We start from the raw sequence: 22,293 nt of genomic DNA, 5'->3' as shown, positions 1-22,293 counted from the left end.
GATCTTCCAACTTCCAAGAGAGATGGAATGTAAGAGAGAGAGAGAGAGAGAGAGAGAGAGAGAGAGAGAGAGAGATTAAAATCACTTGGAAGTAAAAAATACAAGAGAGGGAGATTAAGACCACTTGTAATTATGATAGCATGTCAAATCACCACTTTCTGGAAATAAAAATGGTGGAAACCATGTTTTCGGAGAAACAACAATCAACATTTTCATGAAAAAGTAGGAAATTAGAGAAAGATGCTTAGGGCTCGGTTTTCAATTAGATTAGTTTTTGAAAAACTTTCTTCCACTTTCAAATCTATCACTTCTCACTTGTAATCTTTTGTAGTGTTAAAGATAAATTGTAGCACATGTTACGTTGTCACTTAAGAACATGTGGTACCTTGGCACATGGGGCGGTTGAATATGGATTGTAGCTCATGTTGCCCCGTGGCATATCCACATGTGGTGCACATGCAGATCTTGACGATGGACGAGGGATATGTGGTGCATGGGCATGGCGTACGCTTGTACAATCATACATGTGGAACACTTGAAGATGAAGGTGTACTGTGCTAATATATGATAAAGTGATATGTAGGCGTTTGATGGGCATTGGCAATACCATTGCATGTACATCGCTTTAAGATGAATAATAGCACATGTGGGACATTATCCGATGCAATACATCGCATATGCGATCGCATATTTTCGCATATGCAACATATTCGATCGCATATGTACCAGATCGCATATGCGATTTGCATTTGGATATGCGCATATGCGATCGCATATGCACATATGTAATCGCACATGACAACAATGTTCATTTCTAGTGTTCAAAACATCACATTAATAAATTAAAAGAAGGTACCCAATCAAATCTACAACCAAGGGTTAAGAGGGACAGGAGGGTATTAACGAGAAAGGTTAAGGTAAACCTCAGCAAGAGCAGCTTGGTTCTCATTTAGTGGACAATGGCAAAGAGTTATTTTGAGTTTCACCTGCCATATGGATGCATAAATAGATTAAACAAGAAACGTGTACATTATGTATGTATATAAAAGTTTAAAAGAGATAGAAATGTCAAAAGATGACTAACAAAGAGAACAATGCAGAGAAGAAGGATGAAGACACCTCATTTTCATTAATTACTGAAATGTTCAAAGAATTTGGAGAGGATGACCTATTTGATGTGGATAACGAACTTCTAGAGGTTGTTTGCTTTGGGATAATCTTGCAATGCGGCAAGGCTTGCTTGTATGTATTCTGTCAGCAAACAGAGAATATTAATTAATATTAAATAGACTGTAGACAATTCCAACATTGTTAAATTGAAGGACCAGTAAAACACAAACATAAAACCAAACTACTAAAAAGATAACATGTAAATTTATTATAAACACAATTGTGGATTTTGAGTTTTCTGAATGTTCACAGAACATCAACTGCTGAGTACAACAGCATCCTACACTAACAATGATATTTAAATTTCTCCTTAGACTTAAGTTGCTTGGATACATAAACAGAAGAATAGCTCCTTGTGCCAACAACCTAGCACTTTTGGGTGATCAATAACTATTTGAACAACAATATTATTTTCAAGTAAGAACCCCGATGTAGCAATCCCATCTGCATATTCTCTACACGATTGCATGTCACAACTAAGCATGGACCATCCACGTGCTCTAAATAAAGGATGCTCTGGACTGCATCAGGAAAAAGGAAAACAATCATGAAGCAAATTGTGGAGTACATGAAAAATGCAACAACATTTCATAATAATTTAAACCAACTGAAAACTTGAGTCGGCCTTCTGTCAAACATTGCAAATGAGTCCATCCTGAATTCTGAACTTTTTATAGTCAGAAGTACACTATCTCAAAGTTCTAATAAATCAATGAATTTGCCTATGCCATATTACTTAACTCATAAGTGAGTTACAAGTGAAAAGATAACCAAAGGGACCAAACAACAGTCCATGGTACTTAAGTTCATGGTATATTAGAAATCAGCAGATTAACTTACCTATCAACCAGGATGTTTTGAATGATAAGGTTTGACATAGAATGGCCATACTGAGGGTGATCGATAAAGTTCCTACATAAATGAAAAGTTTACTACCATAATTACCCAAAGTAAATACCATAGGTCTAACTGATGAAGAATGAGAAACAATCTAATCCTAAGTCCCCAACAACTAACCAATAAGAAGAAATTGGTTTTGCAGTAGTATACGTCTAGACTTTACCCATTGGATTGGTTTTATAACTTCTTAACCTTGCTCTTCTTTCTGTAAAACTAAAACACTCCTGAAGAAAGAATGAAAGAAAAAAAAAAAAAAGAAAAAAAAAGAAGATATTAACCAGAGGTAATCCATGTGAAGAAAATGTTGACATTGACAATCAAAAAGAAAAATGATAAATGCATTAGGAACTTTTTGTGTTCAGCTAATGAAGACACGATGGTTAACTATGAAGGCCAATAAGATCACAGGGTTACTAAAATTGAAATCTCCTAGATAACTAACAATATTGAAATCTGCCACAATAGCTGGAATATCACGAAAGGATCCATAAAATCATTGTTTTATACAAGGCAACCAATCAAGTTCTCTAGCTATGCATATCTATATGAATTGTGACTCGGATTCTTGCACATGGAAAAAAGATCGGTTGGCAAATATGAACTGGCTGCTCATAAACCAGAGACTTTAACACCCTCACAGATTACAAGAACTTACAAATAACGAAGAGATTTCAAGGAAGCTAAGGAGAATGGAATATTCTGACTCAGCCAATTGAATGCCAGGTTTCTGCATTGCAGGAAGAAAACAAAATATATCTTGGAATTGAGATTCAGATTAAAAAAAAAAAAAAAAGAAAAAAGAAAAAGCCATAACATCTTCCTCCTAATAACTAATGAAAGCTAAGATGAAGATAGCAGAAAGTCTAGAGGCGTGGAAATTTACAAATTTTTAAATGCCTCTAATGAATTCGGATGGCATATCGTGATAAAATTAAGGAAAAGACTATCTAAAACTAAAGAATTAGATGTGTGCTAGTAGAAGAGAACTCCCTTAAAAAGAGAGGAGGTGAGAAAACAAAGAACTCCCTAAAAGTTACGCATATAGGGCCACTGGTATGTCAAAGCCACAAAAGAATACATAAAATTTTAATTGCAAATCTCAAAAGCAGCGAGATAGTGTGTGTGTGGGGCAAGAAAAACCCCTGTTTACCTATGCATTTGGATGCCTAAGTTGGACAGAATTGCTAAACAAAAAAAATAAAAAGAAATGTAAATAGGGGAGAAACAATATCTATAGAATCTGTTTCTTACTCATCAAATGATATTAAACTTACCAAGAGATTTGATGACAACACTGCTCTTAATAGTGAATCTGGATGCCTAATCCGCCCGGTCGATTGTCCACATTTTGGATCAACCCACTTCTTAACCTGTAGAAATGCTGAAAATTTCAACCTGGCACTGCTGCATTAAAGAAATATGGAAGAAAATGATGCACTAAAGAAAACTAGTTTGCGTAGTGTCTACTACTTTCTTGGCGAAGTCCTCACTTTCCAAATTCAACAAACCAACCTATACAAAAAGCAAGGGATGTAAACATACTTATAGATCCCAAAAATGAATCATATATAAATCTAAGGTGTACAACAAAATAAGAAAACAATAATAATTAAATATCCACAAAATAAGATACAAATATCCTCAAGATAGAAAATATCATCTAATATTTCCTAAATCAAAATTGTAAGTAAAACCTGAAAGTCAATTGCTGGCCAAGAATGCTAAACCAAAAAATTTAAAAATAAATATATTGGCAGTTGGAATGGAATCCATTTCACATGAATTTGCTAGCCGGCTACTAGCCAGGAATCTGAAAACAGGCGTTTAACTCGAAATGGATTCCAACTGGAATCCATTTCTCACCTTTCCAGGGCCCAAATGCAGGATTTTTCCCACACTCAAGGACTCCATTTCCAGAATTGAACCTTTCCACTTGCACTTAGAAGCTGAGTGTGGTGTGATGTAATGGTCATCCATCAGGACCTTCTAGTGACATTGTTCACAAAGAAGTAAAAGGGCATGAGTTCATCTAGACACAATAGAACAATACCCAAAAAGACCGTAATGTTCACCAAGATCACTCTGTCATCCAATGGGACTGTCCAAATAAAATTTACTGCAATTACATTACTTTTTAGACAAGAATGAGTATGAAATTAAGCACAATCAGATGCCCTAAACTTGTAATAAATTGATTTTTTTTTCCGATAGACTGTCGAGAAGTGATGTAATTCATCAAAGAATCAAATTGCAATAATTCAAAACAGCAAAAGTTGTACTAGTCCAACTCCATTTATAACGAGTGAAGCCGCACAAACTGTAATTTAAAAAAATTTCTAGCCCAATTTGGAACATATGGAATCATGGTTTGGGTCATATCTCCTCATGAATGAAAATGGTGCCATCCCAACTTTGATTATCTCTATAATGAAAATAGGACCATTGGATATTTCATACTTTTAACCATCCAAATAATCTCCACCAGTCTGACGATCAGCTGAAACTAACTGATGTTTGGAAGACTATGGTTATTTCAAATGCAAGTTTTGCCGCATTTAAGTAGTGGTGACTTGGACGCATAGTGGTAGATGAAAGAAGATGGAGAATATTGCAAAACTACACACACACACACACATGTGTGTGTGTGTGTGTGTGTGTGTGTGTGTGTGTGTGTGTATATATATATATATATATCCTACGTATCTCATTCATCGCACTCTGCCAAAGTATTAAAGCAAACTGAGAGAGTGAGAGATCCAAACTTCTTCTAATTTCATTTTTTTTTTGGGAGAAACTGAGGTTGCATTGATTGGATTGGGGCGAAAATACAGCCTAGACACTTTGGGCAGGGAGGAGAGAAAAAGGATCAGCCCTGCCTATCATAAGATATACAAAAAACCCAAAGACCCAGCTGAACAGGAAAACAGCAGAAAGAAACCAACAAACCCACAAGGACCCGAAAATAGAAAAGACGGAGGGACTAGTGCTGCTGCTTAGAAGCTTGTTCTCTGATGGAGCCAAGGCCCACCCTTTTTTTTTTTTTTTTACATCTTCACTCTGGTATCTCTAACTGCACCTAACCCAACCTTATCCATGAACAGAAGGCCACAAATGCAGGGAGGAAGATCCCGATAATGAGAAATCACAATAGACGCCTGAGTCCTGCTAGCCTCCCTAGTCATACCGTCAGCCGGGCCATTTCTTTCCCTGGGAATAACCAAGAATACCAATTCAGCTGCCTGTACCAAACTCTTGATCCTAGTGACCCAGGGCTTCCAATTCCAAGGGGTGGCTGAAGTCCCTGATAGAAGCCCTGCCGCAACCCTTGAATCTGTTTCTACAATAATTTTTGAAAAGCCTCTATCCAAATAGAGGATAATACCATCATATATGGCCCGAATCTCCGCTTGGTTGTTTAAACCCACCCCATAGGCCGACGAGAAGGCAAGAACAAACCTGCCATCATCTCTTCTACAGATTTTGCCACCTCCAGCTAGACCTGGATTCCCGCGCGCTTATCCATCCACGTTCACTTTCACCCACCCAGAAGGCGGCTTAGTCCAGTAGACTGTTTGCATGGTAGAAAAATGCTTTGGGTGGGGCCAGTTAACAAAACCAGCCACTCCCAGACGCTGGAGGCAGGCCTGATGATTCTCCAAGATACGTGAAGCCCACCATTTTATCCTTGCAATGGAGTGGTTAGCCAACATGGGGCAATTCTCCTTCCTCGCCCTGTTTCTTGAATGCCATAACTCCCAGAAAATGAGAACTGGGATAATTCTCCTAATGGGGGCTACTGCCGCACCCTGAGCCCCAGCATTTTTCCATTGCGCCATCCTTTCTTCGACCGACCGATGATGGAGGAGGGAAACCCCACAAAGAGCGCCAAAATGGGACCATACCTGAGAAGCAATCTGCCCCAGAAGGAACAGGTGCTGGATGGATTCCTGATTAGGCTTAGAAATGTTCTCGTTCGCACAACAGGAGCACACACATGCCAGTTGAATGCCTTTTGTCTGTACCCTTTCATCAACGGGGATCGCCTCCTGTAGCAATTTCCAAAGAAACAAAGACATCTTTGGGGGCACTTTGCTATGCCAGATCCAATTACACCACCATCTACCAGGAGACGGGACTCTTAAGATCTCCCAAGCAGATTTCATCGAGAAAGAGCCAGAGGGGTCATGTGGTCAGAACACCTCAGGTCTCTCATCAGTGGTAGCAAAACCTCCTGGAATATGGAGTTAAGAGTATCCTGGGAAAGGTATAAATGAACAGAAGAGGGAGGCAGGGGACCCAAAGGCCCGATGAAGTCTCTGACCAGAAGGGACTGAAGCAAGAAAGGGATAAAGCTGACCGCTAAATGAAGGAGAGGACCGAGACCAGACCAGTTGGACTGCCATAAATTCAGTACCCCCGAACGCACGTGCCACTAAATGTTGTTGTTAATGGCCGGAAGAAGCTTTCTGATCTCATTCCAAAAAGGAGATGAATGAATGGATCTTCTGACCTCGGTCTCCTCTTCGAGATCATCCCGGTGCATAGCTCGCATGTGGGCTACCCAAGGACCCTCCTTTTCCCCATACTTCACGTTTCATGCCATCTTCATACGAAGGGCAGACGACACCTCTTTCAACTTTCGAACCCCTAGGCCACCTTCCTTAATCGGCCTTGCAATCTTGCTCCATGCAGTCCAATGGCATTTCTTTTTACCTTCCGCCCAACCCCAAAAAAATTGAGCAAACTTACTCTCCAAAGCGGTTAACACCTTAGTTGGCATCTTCATGGCAGCCATGGTGTGGAGGGTGATACTACCTAACACATGTTTGGTGAGGGTTAGCCTACCAGCCTGGGATAAAAACTGAGCATTCCACCCACTAATCCTACTAGATATTTTGTCCATAAGCGACTGAAAGATAGCTGAAGTACTTCTACCCTTGTACAGTGGAACACCAAGGTAGAGAACCCCCGATCTGGCTTTAGAGAATCCCAAAATGCGCTCAGTACTCCTGATCCTTGCTAGAGATAAGAGTTTAGAGGAAATGAAACAACTCTTGGTGTTGTTAATCCTCTGACCAAAGGCGTTCTGGAAGGAGGTCAAGAAATTCTTTACAACCATCAGCGATTCTTGACTGCCATTCACAAACAGCAATGTATCGTCTGCAAACAGCAGATGAGAGATAAGGGGGCATCCTCTTGGCAGACTAAACGAATTACACCAACCTCTTCCGATCAACTGTTTGAGGGCTCTGGAGAAGGCTTCCGCTGCAAGGATGAACAACCCAGGGGAAAGAGGGTCCCCCTGGCGTAAGCCTCTAGAGGATTTGAAGAAACCTGCCGCCTCCCCGTTGATAAGAACTGAGAACCAACTATTTTCCCAACATGCTTCCATAATAGCCACCCACCTGTCACTAAACCCAAACCGAGTCATCACTTGCTTAAGGAAGTTGCAATCAGTCCTGTCATAAGCTTTCTCCAAATCGAGTTTAAGGATGATATTCCCACCCCTCACTTTCCTGTCAAGATATCTCATTACTTCCAACGCCATCGCGATATTTTTAGTAATAGCTCTACCTTTAATGAAGGCCCCTTGTTCCAACGAGACCAATTTCGGGAGGACCTTACTTAGCCGAGAAGCGAGGATCTTGGAAATTATTTTATAGATCACATTGCACAGGTTTATCAGATGGTAATTAGTGAATTTAGAGGCAACTGAGGATTTTGGAATGAGACAAATCAAGGAAGCAGTGAAAGCTCTCGGGATTGCTTCTCCAGCAAACACCGAGCACGCGGCTTTATGGATATCTTCTCCCACCGTCGGCCAGCACTCAATGAAGAAAGAAGAAGAGAACCCATCAGGGCCCGGGGCACCGTCTTTGGGAATGCCAAAGGCTGCAGCCTAAGTTTCCTGAAGGGAAGGAGGAGGAAGCAGATCATCGTTATCTTCCAAATTTAGAATTCGAGGGATGGCATCGAGAAAAGAGCTGGGGTCCGCAGTAAGCTCAGCCTGAAAAAGCCTTTGAAAATGTTGAACCACAGCCTCCTTTATCTGGGCCTAACCTGTGAAGGAAGTTCCAATGTCATCTTTAATGGAGCTGATCGTGCTCCGCCTAACTCGCTCTCAAGCTAAAGCGTGGAAGTGCTTTGTATTTCGGTCCCCTTCATCCAGCCAAGAGTTTCTAGCTTTTTACTTTCAAAAGATTTCCTCCATCAGTTCAAGATTGGCCAACTTCCTCCTGGCAACTAAACTTTCTTGAAACAAATCCTCAGTGCCCGAAATTTGCAGTCTACCTTTCAATCTATCCAGATCAGCCTTAGTTACCTTAATCTGACTGAATAAATTACCAAAGACCTCCTTATTCCATACTCTCAGGAGTTTCTTGGTCTTTTTCAGTTTTAACTGCACATTTATCATGGGTTGGGTAGAGCAGAATCTAACCCAAGCCTTCTTAACTACCAGGTGGAAGGAGTCGTGGAGCGTCCACATCCTCAGGAAGCAAAAAGGACAGATGATGGGCACCTGCTGAGGGGAAATGAAAGAAGTAATGGCGCATGGTCCGAATTTATACGGGGGAGGTGCTTAACCCGAAAGGATAGGAACGCATCCGCCCATCTATCATTCATGAGCACTCTGTCTAACCTGGCCCAAATTCTATCATTTCCCGTCCTATTGTTGCTCCACGTAAAGCTGTTCCGAACGAACCCTGCATCTAGCAGGGTAGCGTGCTGAATAGCAAAAGCAAACTCTGACATACTCAACCTTCCCGTTAGTCTGTTACTTCTGCGCTCACTTGCTACTGGGACTACATTGAAGTCTCCTCCAACTGCCCAAGGGCCAGTGAAGCTCCTGTTAAGATTTTCCAGGTCTAACCAGAGGGACCTTCTTAAACGATATGAGCATCTAGCAAAAAAAATGGACAACAACACAGGAAAACTGCAATACTGAACAGAAATATGCAAAGAGATCATTTGAGGAGATTTAGAGTGCATCGTCGCATTGATTTGGTTGTGGAAGTAAACCCAGATTTTACCCCCAACTTCGCCATTTGATACCGAGGAATGAAAGCCCAGCTTCAGGCCAATGGCCACCCTTCGCTCCTCTCTTGACATCGGTTTGAGGATCGCTACTAGCATCAGGTTGAATATCCTTATTAGTTTCTTCAGAGTTTTGATGGTAGGCTGATTGCCTAGCCCACGAGCATTCCAAATAAGAGCACTACCCATCTATAACACACCCTGAGTTCATGGTCCGCCTCTTCAATCGACGCAATCTACAAAACCTCTCTCCTTCTTCAACTAGTCTCCCCACCCTCCTGTTAGCCATATAACGCCTCTTGCCCTGGATGCCAATGCTCAGTTGAAGGGTGCTTCTCTCTGTTCCTTCTTGGTCAGCAGCTGGAAAGGGCAGGTGTGCAAGTTGGGCCGTTGGGGCCTGATCTTTATCAACTAATATTCTGCCTTCTCCACCTTCCTTCCTAAAATATGGGGAGAGGTCAACCTCTAGCTGCCCTGTAGATTCTGCTTCACTTCCTTCTTTATCCCGGTTAGTAGGAAAACAACACTCCCTAGTCCTCTGCTCAACAACTAGAGGCGGAGATTCCTGGGAAGCAGGTCGAAGCTGAGGGTGAGAATGCCAGCGGATGGGTGACGACCCAGCGGACCTTGCCTTCCACGTGGCCTCCCGGTCGCTATGCCTCCTGAAAGTAATGAACCCCGCTAGCCTAGCAGGCGGGGAAACGGGGACAGAAAGAGCCTTCCCATTGCAGATGGCCTAGTTCCCTTGGCCATTGGTGCTACTGGTGTTTGCTTGATCCACACAGACTCGACCACCCACAGGGGAGCATGTACATTCTACCATATGCTCAGGGGGTCTAACGCCTTCTTTGCTCTACACAGGGGGGATAGGAGCTTCCATTGCTTTAACTTGAAGGTCTTGGGATTGCAAAGCTGCATGATCCACCCATCTGTCAGGTTCACGAATGCAATAAGTGGCCCACCCACCATCAGGGACAAGATGGTCTCTATCCCCGGAGAGCGAAGTATAGCACGTTTGGAGAGGGCTGTGGAGGAACATGTTGGCACAGATGTAGGATTGGGTTGAGGGACTGGACGGGAGGGTGTTGTTGGGAGATGGAATGGGATGGTTGTTCAGGTCTGGAATCAAGGGATCCCCAACATCAGTCCCCAACTACAGGGATGGTGGGTCTAAAATGATTGGGTCAGTCAGAAGAAATTGGTCAGGAACTAAGGAAGCAGGGTTGTAGGGTGCCGGTGTGGCTGGAGTAGCCCGCTCGAGGGAAGAGGTTGTGATCTTGGCATTAACACAAACAGATGGAAGGCATATGGATAGAGGGGAATTATGATTGTGAAAAGTCTTCTCCACCCATGCTCTGGTGCAATTGCACCCTGTATGCTGCACGCCTTGGTTGGGAGTTCGGGTTGACTGAAAATCAGGTTGCTCCAAAAAAGCTAAAACTGGAAAGGACAGGCCATTCACCTTCAAAAACCTCTGGCTATGAATATCAAAATCCGATGACGGTCTAATTTTAACTCTGGCAAACCCCTGAAAGATACCTAGAGCAGTCACACTATCGACTTGTAGCACCTCCCTGTACGATTGAGCAAGACCTTCAATGGCGCCCGGAAACCAGGCATGGGTCAAGATACCCACCAGAAGGATCCACAAACCTTTGATGAGGGAGGTGGCTTGGACATACCAGGAGTAAAGTTCCGAAATACCCATCTGACCAAGGAGGACCTGATCAGATGTAAAATCCTCCAGTTCCCTTTGAGATTGGAATTTGAGGAGGGATTTTTGAGGAGCAATCCTCGTGACATTGATTTGGGATGCGACGAACTTCGAATTTCGGAGAGAGTCGACCAGATGCAGGACAGATAACTCCTTAGCACACGAGGCAATGACGGCCCTAGAAAGGGCACCCTGTAATTTATCAACCTCCCTAGTGTCAGCTTCAATGACGAGAGGGTCCGTGCGGTGCCCAATAACAGGGGATTCTTCATGCTGCGTAGATGGTTTAGCAGGAATAGGGTGGCTTCTAACCGCTTCTGAGAAAGTAGCTCGAGGCGTTGCAAACGGGATTGGTGGAAGTGATGAGCCCCTAGATGGACCGCCAATCCCCCTCTGATTTCTAGCCCAATCTATCCACATAATACGACCGTCGATTCTCCTATCATGCAGACATTGGGCCGCGTTGATTGCCTCCTGTTCATAACAAAATCGAACGAAAGCGAATCCACGAGACTTTTTTCGGATCTGATCTCTGGGGATGTACAGATCCGATATCTTCCCATATCTGCCGAAGATCCTGAGCAGATCCTCACTTGACGTGTCAAATGTGAGGTTGGCAACGACAAGAGTGAAGGGAGGTTTGCAAGGGTGTGATTTCCTTCTGGTTACAGTCTCCGAAGGGCGTTCTCGCTCGCACTCCCCCATCTAACACCAACCCAAAAGCTTAACAAGATTTCTGTGTTATATTAGTTACAACTTGCAACCATACAATTCAGATCAATTTGTTACTCTTCTGATTTCATTTCTTTCAACATATAACATGCAAAATTGTGTGACAAAAATGCCACCCAAAAATACAAACCATTTAAAAAATCCCAATAAAATCAATCAATTGTGCCATTAAACCATGCAATGACATTGTCTGGTCATTTCAGCCAATGGCAATTTCGGTAATTGAAAATAGTAATTTGCAATCGTACCCTTATTTGCTAATAAGACTATTAATGGTTAACGTTTTCCATGGTCCCTGCTTTCATTGCTAGCATGAAAGCTTAGCTCGTGCCTAATGACATTATCTGTTTAAAAGAGATTATTGTGGATGGATGTCTGCTCATTCCTTCATGGTAAGTATGAAAGATGGTTTGTGCATTACCATCAACACTGTTGCTCTTAATTTATCCTGCCTATACGAATTGAAAAAGAAAAGCGAATTGTGTGCTGATTTGCACATTTATTCATAATGTAATTCTAAAGTTGATCAGGTGGTACATTTCAATTAGATCTAATCCCCCAAACTGGTCTGTTTTGAACTAAATTGTGGTTAAGTTCTTTCCACCATTTGTAAGAAACGCCTTCCATAAAATCAATAGGGTTAAGTATCTGACTTTCCCCTCATTTCCTCTTCTTTCAAAGATACCATTTGGAAGCAAAAAGGTGAAATCCAAATTTGACAGCACTTGCCATTTAAATCTCTATGATGACCACAATCAAATCATGCAAGGGGTAGTGTTTAAAGCAGCACATTGAACTTCTTAGAAGGGATCTCAAATTCGTTTTATAAAGTGGCAGTGGAAAATTCAGTCCCTTATCATTTAAAACACACGACCATCCTGAGGTGCTCGATAAAATCCTACCCATGCAAACACCACTCTTGGAACTGCCACAACCTCCCTTGACTGACTCCAAAATTTGTGAGGTAGAGAGACAACCACTTCATTTTAGTAGTGCAAAGCAAGATCTCATATCATTCAGCAATCTGTGTGTGTTTTTTTTTTTTTTTAGGGGGGGGGGGGGGGGGTGCAGGAAGAGTTAAAGAATAACACAATCACAATGGTGAAGCAGAGTAAAGTTCTGAACACTCCTGGTGCAGAGAGACAGACTAAGAGGGAGCTTTTCGATGCACTTCGCAAGGAACTCAGGTAAGTTGTGACAGCATTACTTGTACAATGTGTCCTAATATCTGTCACACCCCAAACTCGAAAACTGGGCTCACAGAATTCTCGATCACCAAATCTGGCACCGACAGCCTCCATAGTACCCCATTCTCGGATTCTAGCACTCATATGCCAAATTCCAATCCTAGGATCATACAAGGAGGATTTTTCAACGTACATTTTTTTCTCGTAAGAAGCATAACCACAAGTTTACCTAAATCACAAAGGCAATATCATCATCACATATCCACTAATATAATCATTTGAATACAATGCTAAAAGGGAAAATACATATGTCAAATCCAAGCTCCATAAGTCAGCTACATGCTCCAAGCTCCACGCTGCTGCAACCTAATATCACTTGCACACATCTATCATACATAAGCTTAGAGAAAGCCTAGAGGGTGGTGTAAGTATGTGCACAAGATAAGTACCAAGTAAGAAATATCAGAGTAATCAAAGTAAGCGAAAATACTGACAAGGTCATGAATCATATGATATCAGAGCAAGCGGAAATATATTGGTAAGTCCATGAGTGCTATCAGCCGTACCAAGGCTATGTGATGCAAAACATAATAAGACAGTAACAAATGCTGAGGATGCAATGTAATATGCGGTGCGAATGAAATGATCATGCTGGAATGTGAAGTTAGGATGATAGTACGTAGTATCGCAGGCTACGGGGTCCACCATAAGGGACTTCTATCCAAACCAGTCCCATACCTAAATTTGGATGGTTAGACTCAATGTCGTAAACTCCTAACCTTAGGTTAGTCGCGCGCCCAATCGAAATCCTGGCCATGCGAAGATATACGTAATAAATAGTTACGCACCACCAGCCTGAGTGGATAGTGAATGAATGAATGAATGAGTATGCAACTCCTGCTCAGTAAGTCCACATATCAGTACGGTTCCCCTCTGGAAAATCAATGGGGTTTATTACACTCCAAACTAGATTGTTGTCCCATCGCGAACAACAAGGTGAGTGGAAGAGACCTCACTATCTGCCTGCCAATATCGGGCCCAGCTCGTCGATAGCGGACCCATTCCTCGAGCTGGTCAGACTCAGCCTAGCATTGCTCCCTCCTCCCGGGCAGGTAAGGCCACACCCTCTTCCAACCGACCACGACATAGTGGGAGACACAGCCTCATGGTATGGGCACCAACGCTCATATTCCACTCGATCTAGACGTTGGAACAACTCCTGTTACCAAGGAGGTTCTGGAACTTTCACCCAAAGACATCCTAAGTACCCACGATGCTAGAACCAAGTATTTTCGGTGTCCTATTTACCCATCCACGATGTGCCTGTGGAGGCCACGGCCCTGGTGTCGTTAGGGCGTACAATGATCAAGTCACATTAATGCGAGATGCATGAGTCACACTATTCATTCATGCAGCAATCTTACCCGTACGACGTGATAATATGGGCACTCTGTCTTATAAGGAGTCCTGTAAATAGTCTGCCCAATGGCGTATGCTATGATCAAATATTCCTCATATCAGCCATACATACGATGCGTATAGGCATGAATCATGGAATTATACTAAGCATTTTATATGTGATGAACTATCCTCACAACGAAGATGGGCCTTGATGACTTACACACAACAAGTATGGACCTATCAATGGGCCCTAGGGGAGTTATAATGCGGACATTTAACCAACATTATTCTTACAATGTGGATGTCAAACCAACATTGCTCCCAAGGCATGACCTGCCATAAATGTCATTACATAACGCATGGTGGAATCACACAATGCAATAGACCTTGTAAACATCTCATTAGGCCTTGACCCATGGGCCTCAAATACATCAAATGGGCCTCATCATATAGTCCTCATATATGTCAAGGTGGGCCTCAACAACGGGCCTTATACACATCACGGTAGGCCTCAATAACGGGCCTTGAAGACATCACCACGGGCCTCAACCCATGGGCCTGAAATACATCATAATGGGCCTCAACCCATGGGTCATATTACATCACAATGGGGCTTAACCCATGGGCCCCAAATACATTACAATGGCCTCAACCCATGGGTCATAATACATCACAATGGAGCTTAACCCATGGGCCCCAAATACATTACAATGAGCCTCAACCCATGGGCCTCATAACTATGGCAAGTGGACCACATCACGTGGGCCGCACTAATGATGATCAGCACTGTCCAAACATTGTCCAAGTAAGTTAGCACCGTCCAAACATTATCCATGTAAATGGGCACCATCCAAATGTTGTCCAGCACCATCCAAACGTTATGGATGGTGTGGATATAAATACATAAAGGTGGGCTCCACACAATAGTTATATAGCTAGTGGTGCGTGTGGCAGACAGTCAATCCATATCACCATATAATATAATAATATAAATTCTAATATATATTATATTATATTATATTATGATGTAATAGGTAGAAAGCATCTAGGCCCAACCAACGTCCAGAGATGGACGGACGACGTGAATGAAACTACGCAGGTGTGCAAGGTGGCCCCATCCCACACGTGTGGGGTGGGCCACGTCTGGACGAATGGCATACAATGGTGGGTCTCACAGAGCTTGGTGACATCATGGCAGCAGCCATGCGGCTGCTGGGGTGGATGGACGATATAGACAAATACATCCATGATGTAGGTCCCACGTGGGGCCCACCATAACATTTATTTCCCATCCATACGGTTACCTGGATGAAGAGGAAAAACAAATTTCATATGGATCCAAAACTCCAGGGACCCAAAAGGGGTTTCAATGGCAGATGTTCCATCCTGCTATTCCTTGTGATGTGGGCCACCTGAGAGCCAAGGATGACTGATTTTCGAAAGGTCCACTGCCATAAGGGGCCCTGACAAAATGCATGGCGTAGATGCTCTACACACATCATAGTGAGGCCCACGAATGGGACCCAACGTCCCAGCCTTTTTCCACGCCAACACAGCACCTGTTGCAGCGTCAGCAGCGCATGCTGCTTCTTTGTTATATATATATATATATATATATATATATATATATATATATATATATATATATATATATATATATTTGAAAAACTAGTTATTTTATGGTTTTTCGTACATAGGGCCCGCATCAGGTGAATCCAGCCCGATCACTGGATTCCAGGACTCAAGACTGATCAAACAAGACCAATATGCGATGTGTTTTGGCGGGAAAAAAAACATCAAGGTGGATTTCAATGGTAACAACCATTATTTTCAACACTATGGCCTGCCAGAATATCAGATTGACTCCATCTTTCGGCTCAATGCCTAAAATGAGCCAGGGAATGAGATGGATGGCGTGGATTAAACTTATACATAAAGGTGGGGCCTACATGAGAGACCCACTCCAAGACTTGAACCAAGCCAATATTTTTGGGTTCCATATCACGTCCAACGTCTCTAGACGCTGGACGGCTTTGCCATAGCACATGAATTTAAGGTGGGCTTAGCTCAGGTGGGCCACCAAATGCATGGATGGTGTGGATACAACACAAATATAAAGTGGGCCCCACCCACAAATGGCTTGGATCAAATACATGCTTCATGGTGGGGTCCATCCGGGTGGACCACACAACTACATCATCACACACAACAATAATAAAAAATGAAAGAGATGGGGGGAGGGAGAAAGAAAGAGACACGTGTGATGGAGGGACCCCGACACTATGGGCCCTCCCTTCCATACCTCACAACATGCATCAAGTAGGTCCCAATACATGTGGGCCCACCGATCAAAATCAATGATGGAGATCCTTTCTCCACCTAAATCCAAGGTCTAGGTGACCCTATCCATACAAGGAAAATTAAATATCATGATGGGGTCCATAGAGAATGGCCCCATCATAGAATGATCATGATAATCAAGGTGGGTCATCGGTCACATCTAGGGTCCAAAGTGAGATCCATACCATCAATTGGTAGGCCTCACTTGGCCCATCATAAAAACATGAGATGTAGGCTATAGAAGCACCCACCGTTCGATCTTCTTGGTCCATTGGAACGCCGGTCTCGCTTCACTTTAGCGGAAGATGATGAGGTTTGAATGGCTAGGATAAAGGATTTGGGATGGGAAAGTGAGCCACACACATGCACTTTCTCTCCTTGAAAATGTTGGACGTCCACTCCTCTCTTTGCTTGGAATTGTGTTGAGAAATGAGAGAGAGAGAGAGAGGGTTGTAAGGAGTGATGGATGTGAGGTGAGTGATGGGTGAGGTGATAGTGTACTTGACATGTATGGGTATGTAAGAGAAAGGGTGAGAAAGAGTTGACTTTGGGGTTGCTTGACTTGAGGAGAAAGAAAGCATTGATTAATTGATTAATTTGAGTGACTGATTGATGGGACATTTTGTAGAGATTCTCGCGAGATTGTAAATGCGTGGTAGTTTCTTCGAAATAAACGCCGGCCCACATCTCCCTGCCAGGGTAACAGATCGGTATGCAAGACGTAGCAACGGTGAAGTCGCAATGGTACAAGTCTCAGATTAAGCCGACTCAAATCTATGGGATACAACTTATGGTCGTGCGCAAATGCTGATTATAGGTCGCAAGTCACCGAAATTCGTCGGTAAGGATCGCGGGAGTCGACGGAACAGTACGGACTAGGATATGGGTCTTACAATATCCACAACATCTATCTGGTGAGCCCCATCACAAAAAGGCCATGCCCCAAAAATCTCCTTCATTACAATCAGATGGCCGAAAATCCCAGCCATTACAACAGGCCATTTTGGTGGATTTTTCTTTTACCAGCTGGCCAATTATAGACCACTAATCTGATGGGGGAGAAGTTTGCCAATCCCAATCCCAAATGAAAAACCCCAATTCCAATCCCAATCCTAAAAGAAATACCCTAATTCCAATCCAAATCCCAATCACAAACAAAAAACCAAATTCCAATCCTAAAAGGAAAAACCCTAATTCTAATCCCAAATCGAAAACACTAATTCCAATCCCCACTAGAAGTATATAAATAAGATGAAGAAAAAAATTACCTTCTAGGGTAGAAACCCTATTCGTTAGATGCTGAGGTATAGTCGGATCTCCATCATGATGCGGCTGATGTGCCGCTGAGTTGCGGTAGAATGCCGTTGGGTGATGTAAGAAGGAGAGGAAGAGGCAGAGAGATCGATCAGAGAGAGAAGGGGGGAGTCGATCAAGAGAGAGAGGGTTTGGGGGTTTGTTTTCGGATTAGGTGATGACCCCAACACCACCTGGCTAGCTGGTGGAAAAGGGGAGTTCGAACGAGCGATTAGATAGGGAGATGGAGAGGCAGAGAGAGAGAGCGAGTAGAGAGGGAGGGCGGGCGGGGGGAGAGAGAGAGAGAGAGAGAGAGAGAGAGAGAGAGAGAGAGAGAGAGAGAGAGAGAGAGAGAGAGAGAGCTTAGGGCGAGCTTTGCAAATGAAGTTTTAGGGCATCTCGTATTTTCAATATATAGGGCACCTATAGTGGCAGTCGGTAAAACTGGCCGCCAGCAAAGGGTAACCCCAACCGACGACTCAGCCTATATTTCTTGTAGTGTGAGAACTATGTTTTTGTTGGCGGCCTAAGCATGGAAACATGAAATCCTCCATACATGGGTTATACCATAATGACTAGAGCAATATCAAACCCAACTTCTAAGTATAAAGAAGAACGGAAAATGAAATCCACACTGCATATATATGCATATATAATACACATGAATAAAGAGCCTCACCTGAGCTCGAGCCCTCTAGAGCTCCTGTACTAGCTAAGTCAATCCTATTATACTCTGGCTGTTGAACATAAGCCTGTTGAAGATGAAAATAACAAAAAATAGAATTTAAACCAACACCAATTGATAGCACATGTTAGGTAAATGAAAGTTCTGATCTCCTTGCAAAGCACACAATCAATTCCATTCCGGTGATTGTAGTGCTAAAATTTTCTTGGCGAATCCTGCATGTGGCTTCACGAATCAAATTCTTCATATCTCTAAAAGAGAAAAAGAAAATCAAATTCTTCATATCTCTAAAACTGAAAAAAAAAAAAAAATCATTCAATCCCATAATATGGCAAAATGTGACAGATATTCTACATAACCAGAAACCACGTTCAGAGAAATACAAATACAGAAATATATGAAGGGATGAAGAATGCTCACATGCGGCACTCAAAACTGGTTCCATGGTTGCAGAAGGGGCAACTAAAGACAGTATCAAGCTTGTCCATCTGCTTCTTAGGAGGTGGCTTTGCCCTTGACTTCCTCTTCCCCATGTTTCCAATCCAGTCCCTTACCTCAGCATCCCTGGGTGAATCATAATGTAAGTTCATATCCACGCTAATAAATATATCAACTAATTCCCAACTTCTATCATACAGGTAAGTATTAATAAAGGACTAGGCAATCTCGTTAACTGTAACTTTAGTTTACTTGCTTGTTAACTGATTCAAAACATGATCCACAAATTCTGCCATGTGAGATTCTGTCAGCACATGGCACTCCTAGGCATTTTAACACAACATGAGAAAAGGATGGCACCATGTAAAAGAAGCATGTAACAATCAAGTCAGATCCATATGCCAAAGCCACAGTCCAACTGAGAACCAAGCATATTTTTAAAACAACTAGGTTCTAAACCCTTTGTGGTCATAGCTATGGCTTAGGGAAGGAATGAGAAAACCACTTAGAGTTCAAGTGCATGTAGACATTCATAATGCAAGACCCAATTGAGAATACCAGCAATACCCAATTTCCAAAATGCCAGATATGAGAGTATCCAAGTGCATTTAGAAGTTCAAAATGAGACCCAATTGAGAAGACAAGCAATACTAAATATTCAAAGAACAGATGAGAGAGTCCAGGTGCATGTACAAGTTGGAAGGTACAGCTTTACATGAAAGGTTGCAGACCATGCTCTCTGTCAGCTGCACACCATAAAAGAGTGAAAGTTTGATCCTTTGTCTTGCATCCGTACTACATACTACATACTACAAAGGTTGAAATGTAAGCTTCTGAAAGTGTCTGTGTCTATGAGCTGGTTGGTTGGATCTCTGTAGGCTTCTGGGTTTTGATGGTGCCGATCAACTTATTGTAAAGATTTGGGTGGGTCATCTGCTTTTAGGGTTAGGGCTTCTGGATGTTAATGTTTCAAGATAGCTTGAATGGAGAAATCTTGCTTTTTTCTTTTGAAAAAAAAAAAAAAAGCTTCTGAAAGTAGTTGTATTTCCTTTGGAGTTGGGAACATCACTTATTACTCTCATTCCGAAGAAAAAAGGAGTGGGTCCTTGAGGGATTTCAGGCCAATCAGATTGATTGAAAGTCCCTACAAAATCCATGCTAAAATACCACCATCCACTTACAAAAGGTGCTAGGAAATGTATCTCCAAGGTGCAGGGAGCTTTTGTATATAGCAGACAGATTGTAGATGGAACTTTGATTGCCCACAAGTGCAACAATTCCAAGTATATGGAAGGCGAAAAGGGAATCAGATGAAAATACAACAGTTGTCATTGGCCTTTTCCTGCATGAAAATCAAGTTCTCAATTAGAAGGACTAGAGCTGTAATGGAAAAAATTTCTAAAAGCTCCAAACAACCTATAAATCAGTCACATTTTCAAGAATACAGAGGTCAAGTGGTGCATTATGCAACATATCCAATTGCAGCATCCCATTATTTATCAAGATGGTAAGAGATCATTATGGATTTTCATCAAATGCTTGGTGGGAAGTCAACAAACCTCAGGTTCCAACACCCGCACGGAAAATGCCCCTCAGCCCCGAAAAATCCTTAATGGCTCACGTTTCAACTAAACAAATCAATGGTCATGCAGATCCTCTCCGCGTGATTATTAGCCCCCATTCAAATTAACATTGAGGGATGAACAACAAATTCCAAGCATCCAAATAGACCCAAACCCCATCCATTCATCAAAAATTAGTTATTATATCAAAGACATGAGTGGTACAGTAGATGGTTAAGATTCTAACTTCCAGTGTTAGCTACAGTAGATGAGTGGGACTTTCCAAGACTAACTGAGTGAACAAGTTGTGTTAGCAGTGGATAAAAGACATGACACATACAGGTCATATATCAAAGACAACAGTTTGCTAAACATATATGGAGAGAAAACAAGCAGCAAGTAGCTGGGTCCTTACTCATTCCTCAGTGGTAGACTCATAAGAGTTTCAACATGAGGTCATGGGTTCGGGTGCCCATTGTGGTGAAATCCCACTGTGGTGTGAGTGCATCTGTTATAAAAATAAAAAATAAATAAAAAGTAGCAGCATCCATAGCTGGGTCAGGGTCACCCAAGCCCAAGCCAATAGAACAAGATCTTGGCCTGAGCTCGATTTGGATGACCCAACAAACCAAATAGAAATTAAGCACGCAACTACCCAACATGATATGCATTTTTAGTTATATATATGTTAATCATAAATATATATATATATATATATATATAGAGAGAGAGAGAGAGAGAGAGAGAGAGAGAGAGATGCTCCCCTGCGCACCTACGCACGTGCGCACCTTTTCACACGTGCCATGGGTGTCTAATCTGAACGGTCCATGTGATGTGGAGTCTCATAAAACCTCATGTAACAAATTTTCACCCCGATATAATATTCTGGTGGGCCATAGCAAAGAGAAATGCAAATCAAGGGAGGAAACTGTTTTCATTTTTCATGGCCCATCAAAGTTTTAGATCAAAGTAAAACTTGGGCCCAGGGGGTTTTAGGAGGTGCTGCTTCACATGAACAGTTCAGATTTTGGATTCACAACACGTATGATGGATTCTCAAAAAAGTTCGTACGTAGTACGTACGAACTGGTTCGCAGGTGAGCGTTTCCGTGTGTGTGTGTGTGTGTGTGTGTGTGTATATATATATATATGATCAAGATATATTCCAGACCTGACTGGATCCAGCCCAACCTGACAGGCAGAAGATCCTCAACCAATTTCTGGCTCAATTAGTAATTAGGCGTAAATGTCCATTAGATCCAGAACAACAGACCGAGGAGTCTGGAGTCTAGACCCAAGCCCGAATGGGCCCGACTGTTCACACCCTTAATAATGAAATAGGAAACAAATATTAAAAGAAGAAAAACAAAGGGAATGAAGTAGTAACTAGTTATATCGTGTTGCACTTGCAGAGATGCAATCCCAGGGTAGCATCTCAATGACCCAAATTTCCTAGTGCATTAGATCGAAAGCCACACAGGCTTCAAAAACAGAACAGAATAATAGATAGCTTATGGACTCCATTTCTGATTCTGCTTTTTGCTAGTTTCAACGCCTTACCTAATTCAAGATGGATCATAAACAAGATGATGCAAGGACACCACACTAAAGAAAAGCATTAAGCTAACCTTGCATATCAAAAATGGATTCATCCTAAGTTGTTTGTTTGAGTCTTCAAAAATTTTAGGTTGTCCTCATGATGCTTGATCTTTAAACCTAACTTTTGCAGATCGCATAGAAGCTAATGGTTTTAGCATTTTCCCAATCTAGCTACTCTCGAGAGAAACAAAGCATTTCATAGTTCTAAAGAAAATTCCACTAATTAGGGATTTTCATT

At 42.2% G+C, this 22,293-nt stretch overlaps 1 protein-coding gene across 13 annotated transcripts; it reads right to left on the bottom strand.

Annotated features, from left to right (window-relative positions):
* Positions 1–1,079: 1,079 nt before the first annotated feature.
* Positions 1,080–22,293, bottom strand: LOC131243417 (transcription elongation factor 1-like). Of its 13 annotated transcripts, XM_058242781.1 has the most exons (8): positions 22,085–22,293; positions 20,077–20,237; positions 19,611–19,641; positions 18,878–19,021; positions 18,624–18,708; positions 18,452–18,524; positions 3,561–3,582; positions 3,345–3,440 (listed from the first exon to the last, which is right to left on the bottom strand). In XM_058242781.1, the coding sequence occupies exons 2-8, from the start codon at positions 20,225–20,227 to the stop codon at positions 3,371–3,373; spliced, it is 576 nt and encodes a 191-aa protein (XP_058098764.1). In that variant the 5' UTR covers positions 20,228–20,237; positions 22,085–22,293; the 3' UTR covers positions 3,345–3,370. The 13 variants fall into 13 exon arrangements, 2 of the variants coding, with proteins under 2 accessions (XP_058098764.1, XP_058098771.1); XR_009170074.1 differs by lacking the exons at positions 3,561–3,582; positions 18,452–18,524; positions 18,624–18,708; positions 18,878–19,021; positions 22,085–22,293 and adding exons at positions 1,099–1,251; positions 2,011–2,082; positions 2,188–2,294; positions 2,726–2,797 and having other exon boundaries at positions 19,547–19,641; positions 20,077–20,189; XR_009170064.1 differs by lacking the exons at positions 18,452–18,524; positions 18,624–18,708; positions 18,878–19,021; positions 22,085–22,293 and adding exons at positions 1,100–1,251; positions 2,011–2,082; positions 2,188–2,294 and having other exon boundaries at positions 3,541–3,582; positions 19,547–19,641; positions 20,077–20,182.

The sequence above is a fragment of the Magnolia sinica genome, chromosome 1, assembly GCF_029962835.1.
Source record: "Magnolia sinica isolate HGM2019 chromosome 1, MsV1, whole genome shotgun sequence".
Lineage (NCBI taxonomy): Eukaryota > Viridiplantae > Streptophyta > Magnoliopsida > Magnoliales > Magnoliaceae > Magnolia > Magnolia sinica.
The sequence above is the reverse complement of the archived record's forward strand: the minus strand, read 5'-3'. Positions and strand labels throughout refer to the sequence as shown.